The following is a 17,223-nucleotide window of genomic DNA, read 5'->3' on the forward strand; positions in this document are numbered from 1 at the left end:
GATCACTTCACACTGCGTTTCTTAAGGAGCCATTACCAACTCTGATAACAACACTAATTAGTACTAATGGACTGATAAAATAATTTGTCACACACAGTCAACAAAACACACACTTTACACACAAGGAGAATATCTTCAATTTCATCAAAGACACCAGCAATATTATGAAACGCCGATATGCATGTATGCATACATGTGGAAACAGTGAGTGACAGGTCATTATCGGCACTGTCCAGAGAGTCTATGTTCGCCACAGAAGACCAGCTGATGACTTCATCCAGAGGAGCCACTTTCTTTCAATCAGTCAATAAGGCTGACAATGTCATTATGTGTGATTTGTCGGGAGTTCATCAAGTCAGAGAGTGTAGTGTGTGTGATGTATTGGGATCAGTGTATGTGTTGTCTTATTACCTTTTTACAGAACATAATGCAGAAAAAGGCATCATCCAAGAAGTCCAGGATTGATTGGGCCCTAAACTGAGGTCACCCAAAAAACAAGAGCATCGATGAAAACATGTGTTACATTGTTTTAGGTGAGCTCATAATGGTGGGTTTTAGCATTTGTTATGTATATTTTTATTGAATATTCATATTTTATTCATTTTACTATGTTTTATGTATTCTCAGTCTGTGTGTTTCATGTGTTTCAGGATAAATTTCTATTTCTTTCTTAAAAAGTCTGTAGCAGAACAGTAGTTTTCCTTATAATGACACTGCAAATCAAGTTAAAGTAGAAAACCAAACAGAGCATGCATTAATTCATTGAATACGATATAAACAATTGAAAACAGCTCAAATTTCCATTTTTATTGAGCACTCTGAAGGCCTTCTCATCCATTTAATTTGAAAACCCGAGGTACATAATGTGTATTTAGCAGCTGCCTCGTGCTGATGGATGTCAACTGGTTACAAGATGTTTTCTGAGCGTACAGGCTGCTGCGTCACCTGTGACCTGCCTGAAAACTCCCCTGTTCAGTCAAATTAACACCACTGTGTCAGCACCTCTGCTTTATTGGCTTGTACCGTGTGCTCAGTTGAGCGCGACAAAGACAGGGTTTGATATTGGAAAAAACCGTTGCATAAAATCTTTTAGAGTTAATTAAGCAAGGCCTCTCAATACTGCTGGGTGTGTAAAAACAGCTGATTAATCACTGGAGACATATTGTTACAATATTGACTGTGGCAACGATGTGACATTAAAGCAACAATGAGTGTACCTGTGCTGTGATTAGTGTTACTTGAGGCTCGATCAATCCTGAATAATAATAATAAAAACCATCATAATATTAGAAAGACTTGAGAGCCATAGAGAAAACAAAAAAGACGGAATGAGACAACAGAGGCAGTTTGAGAACATTTAATATCCAATTAAAATATATTCCAGTTTAGGCAAAACATTCCTGACATAAACAAATAAAAGGTGTAAAAATGTATCCGTTAACATTCCTATGTCTCGTTTTGCCTAAAATGACAATGCGTAAAAGAAAGATTATGAATGACAGCTTTTGAAATAAAAGCACAAAATCGCATAAAGAGCTGTGGATATGTTGTATAAGAATGAATTACCACTTATATCTTAGCTGTGATGTAACATGCTGGTTATTTGTACTACGAGAACAATACATTTTGCTTCTAGAGTACAAAAATAGGGGAAAAAAATATTCTCTTTATGTTGCTGCTGCTGCTGCTTTTGTGTATTCTCTGCGAGCTACTGTATAGTCTGGCTGGGAATGAGTTCAGCACTGGAGCTAAACACGGACTGCAAACCCTGACCCCGAAATTTAAACATTTTTATGAGTGACGCGACCTCTCTGCTGTACTGTGGGAAACACACAATTCATGAAGTGTAACAGTATTTTTGAAATGCATTTTCTATTAAATTTTCTACTATACTTGCTTTGAACAGGCCTACGAAATCCAAACAATTATTAGCGGATATATTTATTTATATACCTTCTTTGCAATGCCATAAATCATTTATTTAACATCAATAACAAACCATTTAATCACTACTCTGTTTTTAAATTCCTGAGAGGAGTTTTTTTCTGTTTGGCAGAGCGAATGTTCAGGAACTGTGGCATGACTGCAAAAATGCTACCATGTTAAGTAGTGATGGCTCTGGGAGAAGAAAAAATAAGGTTCTCAATGTCTTATTCTGATGAAAACTCTTTAGGTAAACTGAAACAAGAGTCCTGACCAGATTATCTAACCTTAAAAATGGTCCAATCACTAAAGTAAAAACACAGGTAACGCCTCGGAACTAGCTCTCTGTGAGGTAGTGCAGGTTAACAATCTCCTGTACTTTCCTTGATAATTAAGTTAGATAGATACCATGTCATTTTGAATTTTTCGTCATGATGGTGATATTCAAAGGAAGAGGAATAAGACTAATAGTACGTGTCCACAGGATCTGTTGTTTGCATTTGCATTTGCATTTCTGCCTACGGTAGCTGTCAATAACAATGAAGCCTTGTTGTTGAGTTACAATAAAGACAGCAACAACATAGCTTATTTCTCACATTAAGTGTTTGAAAAAGTTTCCAAACAAGCTGCCATGTTGGATTAGTTTGAAATCCTAGAGCATACAGTCCACTATTGGCTTTCGCCCAATCAGGTGCAGCCAGTAAGCTTTGCATGGTGTTCAGTTGGAGGGTGTAGCCTGTTTAAGTCAAGCATCCAACGCTGGGAAGCCTTGCGTGCCCTCGCGTGCAAAAACGCCCCGTGGACACGTACCATGACAAAGCACTAGTAGTACACACAAGCTTTAAAGTGCCGTGAAGATTTTCTCTCACCTGAAAATCCACCAGTTGTCAGAGCTACATACTAAAAAGATATATCTCGATGCCGACTTTACTCACAAAAATGTCGACAAGCCCAATGACAACGTTTAGTTACTGTAACTAACATACCAACACAGATATGTTGGAAAAAAGAGATCAAAATGACAAGGTATCATTATAATAACTTTAAAAGAATTTGGATAGTAAAATATATTTAAAATTCCTTTAGAAAGCAAACTTAATTTAAAAGAATTATAAATTCAAATCCAACAAATTCTGATAGCATTTAAACATACTTTTCCAAATGTACAGAAAACAAAAACATGTTTAACATGTTTTAAACTTCATTTTACAAGTGAAGTCAGTTTCAAGTCAGTATGAGCGAATCCTTCAGCACTAGTTCTTTGACTAGGAAGACTTGTTTGTTACAGCCCAGAAGGCTGGCTGGTGTTAGACCACTGAGTCTGAGTAAAGACTGCAGATTATGAAAAAAAAAAAAAAAAAACAAAATAAAAAAATTCTGCTACATTTGATGAAAAAAAAACTAGTGCACTTTTCAGCTAAATCCAAACGCCTGTGAGGTTGCAGCATAATAGGCTACATTTCCCATTAACTACAGTTGAGGTCGAGACTGTGTGGCTATGCCACATTTGTGCATTAGTGGACCTCGACTTGAAATGATATGAGTCAAAAGTTGTTATTCTGACATTGAAACAAAGACATTTATAATATTTAACAACTGCTTTTTATGTTGCAACCAGAGAGACTTGTTTTGAAGTGAAGAATGTCGGGTTTACTGGCTAAACAGTGCATAGGTGTGTGTGATTGCAGTGGGGGGTTCAGAGGAGGAAGTGGTGCATCCATCGTAAGTGTAAGACTGATCCTCACTGCTCTCGACGGGATGTTTGTACAGACAGAGGGTGTGACGAGTCATCAGTACTGGCTGCTGGAGTCGTTGGCAAAGCGGCTGACGTAGGCTTCGTAGATGGTGTCCAGGAATGAGCTGTCAGTCTGAAACACACAAGCACGAACCAACAGCTTGAAATAAAACACCAAATTGACAATGGGGAAAGAAGTGTCAGTGTCAGTAATCTGATTTTTTTTTTTACCTGGATCAGTTTCAGCAGTGTGGCTTGAAGCTGGCTTTTGGACAGAACTCTGATCTCCTCCTGCAGCGGGGGAATGGGCAAGGCTGAGGGCGCAGGGCAGCCGTCCTGGCCACCCGCTGTCAAGCTGCCACTAGACTTTGCCTGAGTGAACACGCTGGGGGAGAGGAGCAGGTTGGGGGCCACAGTGGCTGGTATCCGCTGGGGGGAGATGACCTGGACACAAAGGGACAGTTATTTGTTATCATTGATTGTTGTTCCCAGTTAAAAACACAAATATAAAAAAGAGTTTACATTGCTTACCTGAAACTGCAGTGCCGCCTTCTGACCTGCAGTGGCTGCGGTCGGGTTCGGGACTGAGCCTCCGCCTTGACCTTGCGTGGGCCCCAGAAATCGAGGGGCCAGAGTCGGAAGGAGTCGAGGGGGATCGTGAGAAGCCAGGCTTTGCTCCTGCTGGACCAGCTGGAGCTTTTGCAGGAGCTCATGAGGCGACACCACACCTTGCATCTGCGAAGACAGACCTGACAAGACAAAAATGGTAAATGTTACTGAAAATGAATAGGAGTTGCAACTCTAGAGGTTCTTTCAAATGTAACTGGATTTATGTGCACTTGACCAAAATTACTTCAAAAGTAGGATCGAATTTGTGTGACACAAAACAGAAATTGCAAAGCAACTAATTATTTCAAGGAACCTGATACCTTGAGAAGGATGAAGGACTTGATCATTGGTCATCTGAGATGGCAGCAACCCTGGAAATGGAGGGAAAATATATAATTGAAAATGATGAGTTGAGTTTTAACTCTTTACTTATGGATTAGCTATCATTTCACCAAGTATTTTTTACATAATTTACTCTTACATTTGCCAAATAAGTGTATGTGGTACACTAATTCAGAACATGGTCATACTGCTGGCATACTGAAAGCATCACAGACATCCCACCTGTTCCCTGTATGGCTGAAGCTGATTGGCTGTGGTGCTGTGCCTCAGGTTGAGGTTTGGATAGGTTGAAAAACATCTGCTGGCTTTGTTGCGCTTGAAGGTGGGAACATGACACAGAATCCACCATTATGGGCTGGGAGGAGAGATGGGGGTTCTGCTGCAGGGCAGGAGGAGGGTTGGGGCAACACGGGGCAGCAGAGGTGAAGGAGTTGGAGGCAGGAGGAGGAAGTGGCTGGGGTTGGAAAAGTCTCTTGATTGGGTCCGGTTGAAGCTGTTGCTGTTGATGATGATGATGATGGTGGTGCTGCTGATGATGATGGAACAGATGGTGATGGTGGTGATGCTCCAGCGGCACCCCGTTGTCACACAGCCTGTTCTCGGGGGACTCGGACAGGGTCTGAAGAGTTCCTCCGACCCCTCTCTGTCCCTGCATTAGCTTTTGGATGGCTGGGCAGTGCTGAGGCTGGTTCTGCTGCTGCTGATGCTGATGATGGCCGGAGGTGGGACTCAAGCCCACAACATTTCCACCATTGTCCCTGACTAGTTGTCCTCCAATCACAGCCACGAGCCCTCGATCTGAAAACCCTGCCATGGCAATGTTCCCTCCCTTGGAGGTCACAATCCTGCCAGAGTTCATCGTCTCCTCGTAGGTCAGCGTGCGGGCAACAGGTGGGCGAGTGACTCTTCCTGTTGATGCCTCAGCCAAAGGGGTGGCCAAAGGAGAAACTGGGTCAGGTTTGGGTGAGTGGTGATGTTGATGTTTGGTGCCAAAAAGAGTGGCCAGAGAGAGAGGCTTGGGTTCAGCACCTTCACTGTCCTGGATGAGGCAAAGAGAGACAAGTGTGAGAGAGGGAAGGAGGGCAGTAGGTATGAGAAAAGAAGATGATGCAGATATTTCTGCAGTATTTTTCAACATATCAGGCAAACTGCAGAGGTCACTCAAACCACGTCAACGTGAACCAAGTGCTAGCTCTGGACTGGTGCTAGTGCCAGTTTGGAGTTGATTCAACCTGCCAACCTTTAAACAACCAGTTTGCTTTTCGACAGGCTACAGAACCACCAAAGAGTCTTGTCTTTATGTCACTGTATATGTCTCTGCTTTCCAAGCATCGTTAGGAACAGACAGCAGCTCCTGTCTTTGCATCCACTGGTCCACCGCATTTGTGCTGCTCGTCGTGTTAGCTAAAGATGGTGATATGTTCAAGAAGAAAGGTAATTGCCTACCATGTTTTCATTCCTTTGAACACTGAACGTAAAATTTTAATGTTAGCCTTTCCTAGCCTTTACCTACCTAGCATCGACTACAATGTTAATGATCAAATAAATTGATATGAAAATGGTCACAAAGTTTTAGTTAGTCCTTTTAGTCACGATAATCCCCCAGCTTAGACCAACAAAGTGTTGGTGCTGCTACTGAACCAGTTTTCCTGATCGAAAGCCAGTTTTTTAGCTGTCGTTACTGGTTCAAGATTAGGCACCAGCTCCGTGCTGGCCCTTGCACTGCCTTGGTCGAAAAGGGCTATGAATGACAATCGAATATAAAACAATTTAAGGACTGGAGTTTGTTATGGAAACACTGTTTCTAGTTGTGAGTACCATCTAATTTAAACTTTTGGATTCCCTGCAGAGGACCAGATAGGCCCTCTTCCTGTACATCAAAAATGCAACCCCGGAATGAAATAGGAGGTAGATATGGGGGTTTTACCTGAGTGTTTGGTTTAACAGGTATTGGTTTGATCAGATTGGGGTTTCCACAAAGAACACTGCTGCCACCAATCTCCTTCGGCTCTGATGTAGACTGCCAGAGAGAGAGAGAGAGAGAGAGAGAGAGAGAGAGAGTCATAATGTGAAGCAAGGAGTATGAGACACAAGCAAAGAGGAACAAAAAACATTTGATAAGTGACATAAAAACAAAAATCTTTTGGTGTTTCTCTACCTTGTCGTACTCTGTGCGTGCTTTGGTCAACATCTGGATGATGTCCACTCCTTTCGCTTCACTTCCTCCTCCTCCTCCAGCTATTCTTCCTTCTCCAACTATTCCTCCTCCTCCAATTACTCCTCCTCCTCTAATTACTACTCCACCTCCAATCACTCCTCCTCCTCCAATCACTCCTCCTCCTCCAATTACTCCTCCTCCTCCAATTACTCCTCCTCCTCCTCCAATTATTCCTCCTCTTCCAATTATTCCTCCTCCTCCTGGGGACAACCATCCACCCTGAGACTGAGCCAGGGCTTGCTCCTGCTGGGTCAGACTGCACACACAAACACAAACACACATGCAAGTCAATCTGAGAATCCATACAGGCCCATATAAAAATGTGAGTATTTTGTCAGGAGAGTTCTTGTTGGTCATTTGTTGGCACTAAGTCCCAAACACAGATCCAATCATAAACACATGTAGTCTCTGTCATACTCAACCTAAGATATGAAACAAACTCTCACAGCTGCGGTGGCAGACCATAACTCTCTACTCCCTGTTTAGCGGACAAAATCTCAATTTGAATTTGTTTTCTTTAAGTACTGTATAATTTATACAAAGAGTCTGTGGTTATAGAAGCACTTACATCTTCATCCTCTGGGCAATGCGTTGACAGTCCTCCTTATCATAGAACCAAATCCCATGGATGACCACTGGGGGAGTGAAAAGGAGGGGGACAAACAGGGGAAAAGAGAGAGAGAGAGTTGAACTTGTGAACATGTTTCATAAACAAAAATGTAACTAATGGTCCTGGAGATAATGCCACAAATCCAGTTAGCCGCTGATTAATGAAACTGTTGAATTTTGAGATGTAGCCAGTAAGGTCAGCAGACAACTAAATGAGTCTTCTGACCATTACAATTAAATGAATGCACAGACATGCTGCTGTACACCTCTGCTGCTGTAACATCTGAGCAGGCCTGGCGGACACATGTTCACTGTTTATTATTAGCCCGGCTGGTTCTAAACCCAGAGTTTAAAATGAGTCATTTCCCAATGGCAGCAGAATCCAGCAGTACCATTACGGGCCCCAGGAGTCTCCTGATCTACGTAAACATGATCAACATGGGAGGGAAAAGGCAACACTAACACCCATTTGTCACAGGATTACACAGCAGTAAGTATTGCGCTATTTTCATTTGTACTGGCTCCTAAAAGCATAGAGGTAACGTTTTTACATTATTATTCAATTTCAGTCAGTCTGTATGGTGCAAGTCATAATTTCCCCAGACACAAAATTTAGTACCAGGAAACAAAAACAGCGAAAGTCTAAAAAAAAAACATCCAAATCCCACGATCCTTGAACTTCTTTCATATATCCAGTCAAACAAGATATTTACCAATACCAGTACCAATTGGGTAACTGAATTTTGGTGGCAAAGATGCAAAACCATTTTTTACTTTGAGGAATATAAACATGTTTTTTTCTCCAAATCCCTTTTCTTATTTAACAAAAAAAAGTCACATAAAAAGAAAAATAAACTTTGTCTCAATAAAATTCAACCTACAACTGGCAAAAACATGATTTAAATCAAAAACAGTCTCATCAGAAGAGAAGATGTGTTTTTTGATATTCTATAGATTTAATGATTAATCGTGAAAAAAATCTGCAGATTAAAGAAAGTATATGTAACATTTCTGCATTAAAATATATAAAAACGACAAAACCTTTCTTATATATTTTGCTGAGTTTGTTCTCACACTATCCCAAATGTTTCGAAGATAGATTTTAATCAGCAACGGTAACAACGAAGACAACGACTCCTATGATCTCACGCTACTAACATCATTTGTGTTGTTGTGACTGAGAGAACCCAAGTGGCAGAAATTATAGATAATAAAAATAATTGTTAGTTGCAGCCGTAACACATTTCAGTTGGTACCAAAAAAAAGTTGAGGCTTGACACCAAGGACCAATCAAGACAGCAGTACATCATCTCACACCTCAACATGCTTTAATAACGTGGATCACAAGAAAAGAAAAGACCAATCCCAAAGAGGAAAAGAGGCAAAGCGTTAAAGACATCAGAAAGTAAAATACTGGAGTGGAGAGGCAAGATTTATAGCCAGCCAGAATAGAGTGAGACACAGAGAACAGAAAGTAGTGTGGGGTCTACTGTACATGGTGGACATAATTACCACCACAGTCTTATCAAAGACACACACACATTCCTATGCAGACAGACAGGCAGGCACAAAAATACACACACTTGGCTACAAACGAGGTTGGACAGGCCACAAGGGTCAGTACGGATGAGGGGAACAACGAGAGGGAGAGGCAGAGGCAGAGACACACACAGAGTTCAGCTGAGCCTGGGAAAATCAGCCCTGTACCAAAAAAGTAACTGCAGTGGGAGACTGTCTGGTGGAGCCAGAGCCACTTAGTGCTCACTGGGGATGAGACTGTTTGACAGAGACGGAGAGATACGCAGTCAAAGGCAGAGAGCTGGAAAATTGAGAAAAAATGAGCAAGACGGATATAAAATAGGAAGAAGTGAGGTGTGTTAGAGAGGAGATTATCAACAAGTCCATCAAGAGGGAAAAGATCTAGTTCTGCCAGCAGCTCTTGAGCTGTCAGGAAGCAGCGACTGAGTTTTGTCAATGAATGAAAAATGTTGAACTGAATGAAGTGAAGTGACGGGAAGACACAGAACAGGACTAGAAGCTGTGACTGTCCTTACTCCCAGAAGAAAAGGAGGACAGAAATAGTTTGATAGAGGAGATTCTAACAAGTTTTTAGCTGCTCTGAACTACCAAATGTCTAAACCCTTAACAAGATAGAAAACCCCTCAGAGAGACCAAAAGAGAGGGAGAGAGAGTGGGAGGAGGACTACGACCAGTAGCACCAACCAGAACAAGTTCCTGTGACCACAAGGTTGAGCTTTAAGGGTGGACATTAGAAAGAAAGGGGTTCCAGTCAACAACACTGGAGACTGAGCGGGAGAGGAAGAAAGGCACTGAATAAGTGAAGCAGAGATCCTGACCAAGGGAACTGGACGGCCACATGGGCAGCGAACTTCAACAGAAGGATGACCAAAGTTTGAGACCACAACTAGGAGCATTCACTAAACGGGAAATGTCAGTTCTGCATTTGACGCCATCCCTTTACATTTTGAAGAAGCAGTGGAAACGCTATTGAAGTTTGTAAGTGATCCAGTGCTTAAGCTGTGTGGTCCTTTCAATCCCCCTGTGACTACGACAAACCACATGTGATGTCTGCTGGAGACCCACAGTAACTCTTTGACGAGACTCGCTTGAGACGAAGAACATTTTACATTTTTAGTCGGACATTGTAGAGATTTTCTTTTAAGTCTGGGAGGCAACGACTTGTCATTGTCTGTTCTTGCCATTTGGGACTTTGCTTTTAGTTATATCTGATTTAAATGTTTCGACTTGCTAAGAAACAACACATTTCCCAGGAGGTTAAATTGCTTAAAGTGCACTACTGGGACTACTCAAAGAAAGTTCTGTTTAGCTTTAGTATTGTCAGATATATTTGAAGTGTTGTCCCTTTATCGTAGTATGTGATCAGCTTAGTTGGGGCTGGTTTAGTTTGCTGGAGGTCAGTCAGCAGTAAGTGCTCTTACAGTAACACACATGCATGCTTGGAATTATTGTTGTCCGAGAAGAACCATCGCTTCCTTTGTTTGTGAGAATGGAATTCATGACATTGGACGAGGAGTAAATATTGAGACTTCCAGCTAACCAATACTCATCTAAGAAGCAGGTACGTCCAAATTGCTCTTTTGGCTCTGCCACAACTGCTGTGACAGCCGTATGTGCTTACTTAAGGGACGTTTACACAGTGCTACCCAGTATATATATCAGTACATCCTTTACTTCTGGAGAAGAAAAATTGTATGAGGGGAAGTTTCATATCACCTTTGGCATCACCTTCACTGAACTTTTGCCGGATAAGGAATTACTGAACTTTCCATTCTGAGAGAGATTCAGACCAGTGGAGCCATGCTGAGAGGCCTGTTTCAGAGGAAACCTAAACATGAGAGACTGGAGGAGGAACCTGAGGTCAGATTCAAAGGCTTGATGGTGTCAGAGCAAGACCTGGGATATACATATGTCCGACCTGGAGGTAAGACTGTCTGTACACCTGATATACGGAGCGCCATGTTAAGGGAAGTGCTAGTGTTAGTCTCATCTAAACTCAGATACACGTTGGTCTCAAAATGTTAAATTAGTGCTGCAAGTAATAATTTTTTCTTTATCCATTAATCTGATTATTTGTTCGATTAATTGATTAATTATTAAGTACATTATACTTTTCTAAAGGCCAAAGTAACATCTTTCAAATTGCTCACTTTGTTTGACCAACAGTCCAAAATAGAAAGACGATCTGTTTACTTTTCGGGTTAATTTATCTCATTATCTCTTAAATTTCAATTATCATAACGATCTTACACAAAAGAAAAACAACTTCATAAGATTCATAAGAGAGGACCATGACATACACACAATGCTCTGTGTGGGTTTGTAAGTTTCAAAGCAAACTGTATCAACTTTTGCCATTTGTTGCAAGAATGTTTTCCATAGTGACTTATTATGAGAGTACTAACATTATGTCTTACATACAGGGGTCAATGTAAATCAGATGTGTTTCTTCCCTGTAACTATTGTAACTGTAAGAAAAACTGTTGGCCTAGGTTGAACTGGAAAAGAAACTCGCCACATTGGCGATTTGAATCATATAAAAAAGAAAGTATATAAATACGGTAGGATTGAAGTACAGTCTACTGCGTTGATCAATAATTGGTACTTCAGTTGTCAAGATGCCGTCAATGCAAGCTGGCATGGCTGTTCTGATCTCTGATAAACATTATAAAGAAGTAAGCATTTTGTTTTCTTGTGATAATTTGTTGATTATCTTGAGATAAAAAGGATATCGAGATAACAGCATTAAAAAAACAAAAAAAAACGTTGCAAGCTTGGCCGCTCTCAGCTTCCATATGGTACAAAGAAAAGCAACATTCTGTATCTTCACAGTTGAGAAGCTGAAAGCAGGTAATGTTTGGCAATTATTCTAAAAAAAAGAAACTTTGAAAATTAATTTATTATCAAAATAGTTGCCATTTTATTGATTATTAGATTATTAAGAGTTTCATCCCTTCAATAAATGAACTCTTAAACATATTTGGGCTCTGCTTTATTAGAAGTACTTGCAACAGCAGTGTGGACAAATGAAACCACCTTTCACACTGACTTCACCAAACCCTATAAAGTACTATCCAAAATCTGTATGAGAGAGTCAAAGGCACAGGAAGACGGATATGACTCTCAGTGTCCTGCAGATGAACTATGACTCAAACTCAGAATACTGTAAACTAAACTTTTAGAAGCATGTCCATGATTTTCCTTCATCAAATAAGACATTTAAATGCATTGTTGCCAGACAACAGCGCGACCACAACACATTACACATTAGGAATGTCGGTGCTTGCAGGAAGGAATGTAAAAAGCCTTCAATCACAACATTTGTCTGAGGAATAATGACTTGCTCAGACTAAAATTCTCTTCCCTGAATCTTGCCCTGTTCTGTGATATATCTCCACAGTTTATTTTTAGCCTAGGGTGCCACTTTGTGCCAACTGCCATTCCAGGAAGTAACAGCAGCACTGAGAGCTACATGTTTGTCTAACGATAAGATTCCACGACTCTTGCACACAGAGGTCATGACACAGTGGGATTGGCAGCATTTACCAACAGCCTGGAGCCTAAACAGTCTCACAGATCTGATGTTAGCCAGTGAAACAAACATCTTCTCTGTGGCGGAGATGCGTTCCTTTGTTTATACAGTTTTCTGGAAGACATTCCTCCGCCCCTCACATGCCATCATCCGGTAAACGCTCAGTGACTGCCGGCTTTCTCATGGTGGACTTGACACTTTGATGTCTCTTAGAGCATCTGAGGTTTCTTTGGTTATGAGTAGATGTGTTTTGTTAGTTAAATCTGTCTCAATCTTGTCACATATCCAACAATCATAGTAAATCACAACAGCTATGGCGATAAAAATCTGTCTGATTACAACCATGCTCCATCTCTCCTTATTTGGGTGCTTTATTAACCATATCCAATCAGTAAAATCTGCTGGAGCCACTGACCATTAGCTTTGCTATGCACCCACTCACACAACTGCTGCCATATTTCATTTTTATCAGAGGAAATAGTTCTCAACTGAGCTGTGCTAACTAATCTCTTGTGTTTTTTAAATTTTTTTCCTTCCCAAGACATGCCTTAGCAAGTAATGCCTTGGTTACACACTTTAAATTGTAAAAGTTTACTTTACAAACAACAAAGAGAGTAATGCGATTACCGCAGGATTACCAAGTTGACAATTCAATTTAAGCTGTGTGAGCTGAAGAGGTTTAATAACTTAAAATTATAAGTCTACTTTACTTAGTAACTTTTTAATCTTTGAAAGAAAACTTAATTTGCAACTATTTTGATAATCGATTCATCGTTTTAGTCAATTTTCCGCGCAAAAATGTCAAACACTTGCTTGTTTCAGTTGGTTGGAATTTCTGATGAGGAAATTTTTTTTAAAACTTTTTTTTGACTAATTGATTAATTGTGAAAATAATCGATACTGAAAATAATCTTGAGTTGCAGCCGTAATTGCGGGATCTTTCACTTGAGGCCTCCCGACAAATCTGTGTGGTCTCCAAACTACATTTTGTCATAAAACCGCAGGCAAGAAGCGACATAGGAAATTATGCAATATCATGCATGGGACGGGATATTTTTCTTTCTTTATATAAACTAAATTTTCCTCCATTTCTTGGGTTTAAGAAGTCTGCTGAACTTTTCTTGTATCCACGTTGCAGGTGTTGTCGTCATGGTGCTTGTGGTTCCTATATAAAACTAAAGCTGTAAACTTATAATGTGATCTCAGCATTGGCTGTTCACTTGCAAATTGGCCCCATTACTGATGCTCTGACCACCTCTCGAGGCCAGTACCATCACAGATCTTCATTAATGTGTGCAGAGTGCATTTAAACCTGGTGTAAAAGGTGTAGAGAGGTCACAGAAAAAAGTGGATGTCATGCACATTATTTCACTCATGTCAGTTAGAGTAAAGTATTACAGTAAAGGGATCAAAGCAGGAATAAGGAATTCACTGGTATCTAAACAGAAGCATTCCACCTGCCTCTTACTGAGCCTGATGGAGAGTGTGAGACCATGACAGAGAGGGAGGGAGGTCTGTGTGTGTCAGCGATTCCTGAGTGAGTGTGTGTTTAGATTATCAGTGACTGTTGTGGTGTATCTAATCTCGGCTGGCTGGTTCTGTAGTGCTGTCAGGCTCTTCTCCCACAGGCACACTCTGCAACGTGTTTGTCTCCGTGTGTGTGTGTGTGTGTGTGTGTGTGTGTGTGTGTGTGTGTGTGTGTGTGTGTGTCTAAACCAGATGTAGGTCGCAGAGGCAGACAGGCTGATAGAATTGGAGTCACCACAATACCTCTGAGCCTTATATGGAGCTAATGTTTCCCACTCTAATGAACAGCACGCTGCACACTTTGGTCACCATATCAAATCATTCGTCTTTTATCTAACTTCCTTCCTGTGGCTGTAGATACATCTGTCATTTTGAAGTGTGATGTGATCACACTGCTAACAGGTCTTCAACGTCACAAAGATAAGAGTCTCATGTGGATTTTGAGGTGAATTATACACAATCCAGTGTGCATAGTTTACATGCGTATTAGCAATCTAAAGAGTCAGAGTTTCAAAAAGTGACAAAGATACTATTTTAAAATGCTGTCCCAATTTTATCTCACTGTCTACCTCTCTGTATACACAGGGGGGCAGTACACTAAATATTCCTGACTCTGTCTGACATTTGTCTTTTTTATCTCTCTTTTTTCTGTTTATCTTTGTCTCCATCTTTCAGTAAGTTTTTCCCTCAGTGTCTGGCTGCTTGCGTAACACAGCAAAGTCTCTTCACACTTTTTAGTCTATGTGGGTAGTCCTGGTATTCTATGTCTGACTGCATCTATGCCTGCACAGTCTTACTACAGCAAACACAGTCACTTGGTATGTTACTGACCCCTGCATAACTAAGGTTTTTCTCGAAATTGCGTTATTTCTTTAATGTTTCAAGATTCTGATGACATCCAGCATTAGGATTGAGTAAGAAACTCTGTAGTTTTAAGGGTGAGGACCGAATCATGTTGATACCACAGAGTACCACTTCCTTAATTGGTTCCAGACAGCACATCTGGCTGAGAGTGTAACCTTAAGTATAGTGAGACTATGTCACCCCGTAGCTTCTTCCAAGACACAGTGAGTCAGGGCAATTATGAGCTGAAAGATGTTGCATGACTTGTTAGACTGAAACTCAATGCAGACAACAATATCACATTAAAAGGTTTCCATGTATATATAAAATGTGTCGAGAATGTGTCTGACTAAAAACTGAAGGTAGCAATAGCTAACAGGCAGACAAGAGGTGTGTCTGTGTGTGTATCTGCGTTCATTTCTACTTACATCGCGCATTTCGGTAAAGCAGGAAGGGATGCTGGAGCTGGAAGTCCAGGTCTTTGGTGATTGGCTCTGTCAAGTTCTCCATATTGAGCCTGTTCATAATGGTGAAACCATGTCTGGGAGATGCCAGTCTGAAATACACAGAGGACAAAAAAGAGTCAATGACAACTTGAAACAAGTGGCACTTCAGCTATGTCATTCTCTTCCATATTCACCATCATATATCACACAGATGTGTAAGTTATATAACAATAAAGTGATAAACAATAGTATAGGTTAATAAAGCTAGAAAATTCAAGCCAAATAAAGCAATTTCACTTTCTGCAATTCTGCATACAAATATTTAAATATGGCTGCAGCGTCAAGATGTCAGCATTAACTTCATTTACCTTGTGTAGATAAAAAGGGTGCCTTCCACCTCAGTCTTTTCCTAAAACACACAAACACAAAGACAAGTCATGTAGTGTCAATTGACTTACTGTTAGGACAAATCTCTTCAAGGATTAAGTGTGTTATTGTGTCAGTTACAGTTCTGCCTAAACTGAGCCAAGCAAAATCACATATTTTCAAACCTTCAAATAATTATTATTTAAAGGGCTGAGCAGTTGAATTTAATTGACGTCAGGCAGTCCTTTAAGTAACACAGGGTGAGAACATGTTATGAAAAATACGTGTTTATTGCTAAGGGGGAACATTTAAATCTATAGGTGACGTCAATATCCAAATGTAATGGTGGAATATTCAAGGGAATCAGATAATAAAGAATAAAACATTTTCATTTATGTGGAAAATAACTATTTAGACCCTGAATGACCATGTCTGGAGTCAACAGTACTGGTTTATAACTTCACTGGAGGTAAATCTGTGTCAGTGACAAAGCGCGCCTATCAAGCAGGGAGAATGACGAGGCTAAGCTAAGTTAGCACACGACATCCTCAACACAAGTTCAGGCTTACCCACTCATTTGTCCTGTTGTTATAAGTGTACAGAGCGACTTGGCTGGCCACGTCCACAATGTTATTGATGTACGGGTCTTGTCGCTGCAGAGCAGCCAGACTTATGTCCAGTCCTTTAGCGGGGACGCAGCTGCTGCTACCTGCAGAAGTCGCTGTCATTGTTCCCTATGGAGAAGTTAGCTCGCTACCTAGCTTCAGCGGCTAGCGAGCCACAGGAAGGTAAGATAAAAACCAAGCCAGCAACAAGGTAAACTAGGTAATCAAATCGGTACTCGCACAGTTACTCGTTTGGCAAATTAAGACTTGTGAATTTTCTAAAATCAGAAGTTATCGGGCTCTAACTGCCATGAGTGAGTTCGTCAACGGCCATGTTTAGCCAGAGAGATTGTAAACAACCAGACATGAGTAGTTGCGCAGCAGGATTAGAGATTTCAGCCTTATCAATCAAACTTGGAAAAATCGATGGGAAATTTTGCTGTCAAATGCAGGGAAGTTCAGTATTACTTTCTTCAAACAGTTCATGATATGTCAGTATAAATATTACCATGTACCAATAGGTATGTAGCTGCACTTTTTTTAAATTACAATTTATATTAAATCATATAGGTTGATTTCATTGTCAATCAGCTTGATTTTGTTTAACTTATGTCTCTGTCATTTCTCTGTATACACGTAAACAGCTGATGTTTGTCTTTTATTAAAATAATTTTTTCATCTCGGTATATATCTGACAGTTGGAAAACATAAACCCTGATGCTGACTGACGTCTTCAAAGTCACAGTTACATTTATCATAAAATTCACTAGGGGGCATCAAAGGGATGGCTAAAACATAACCAACCCTTCTCTGTTTATTTACTGCATGGGCTGGAGCTGATCTAAAAGCCAAAACTAGTATGCATATGTCTCTCTCTTTCTCTCTCTCTCTCTCTTTCTCTCTCTCTCTGTGTGTGTGTGTGTGTGTGT

The 17,223-nt window shown here is 40.5% G+C and overlaps 1 protein-coding gene across 1 annotated transcript; it reads right to left on the minus strand.

The window, feature by feature from the left end:
- Positions 1-1,341: 1,341 nt before the first annotated feature.
- On the minus strand, positions 1,342-16,601 carry dcp1b (decapping mRNA 1B). Its single transcript, XM_073480378.1, has 12 exons — positions 16,259-16,601; positions 15,692-15,732; positions 15,306-15,433; positions 7,396-7,462; positions 6,914-7,083; positions 6,768-6,838; positions 6,537-6,629; positions 4,832-5,648; positions 4,588-4,638; positions 4,190-4,407; positions 3,890-4,102; positions 1,342-3,791 (listed from the first exon to the last, which is right to left on the minus strand). The coding sequence occupies exons 1-12, from the start codon at positions 16,415-16,417 to the stop codon at positions 3,714-3,716; spliced, it is 2,106 nt and encodes a 701-aa protein (XP_073336479.1). The 5' UTR covers positions 16,418-16,601; the 3' UTR covers positions 1,342-3,713.
- Between the last annotated feature and the right edge of the window lie 622 nt (positions 16,602-17,223).

Source organism: Pagrus major, chromosome 14, assembly GCF_040436345.1.
Source record: "Pagrus major chromosome 14, Pma_NU_1.0".
Classification (NCBI taxonomy): Eukaryota; Metazoa; Chordata; class Actinopteri; order Spariformes; family Sparidae; genus Pagrus; species Pagrus major.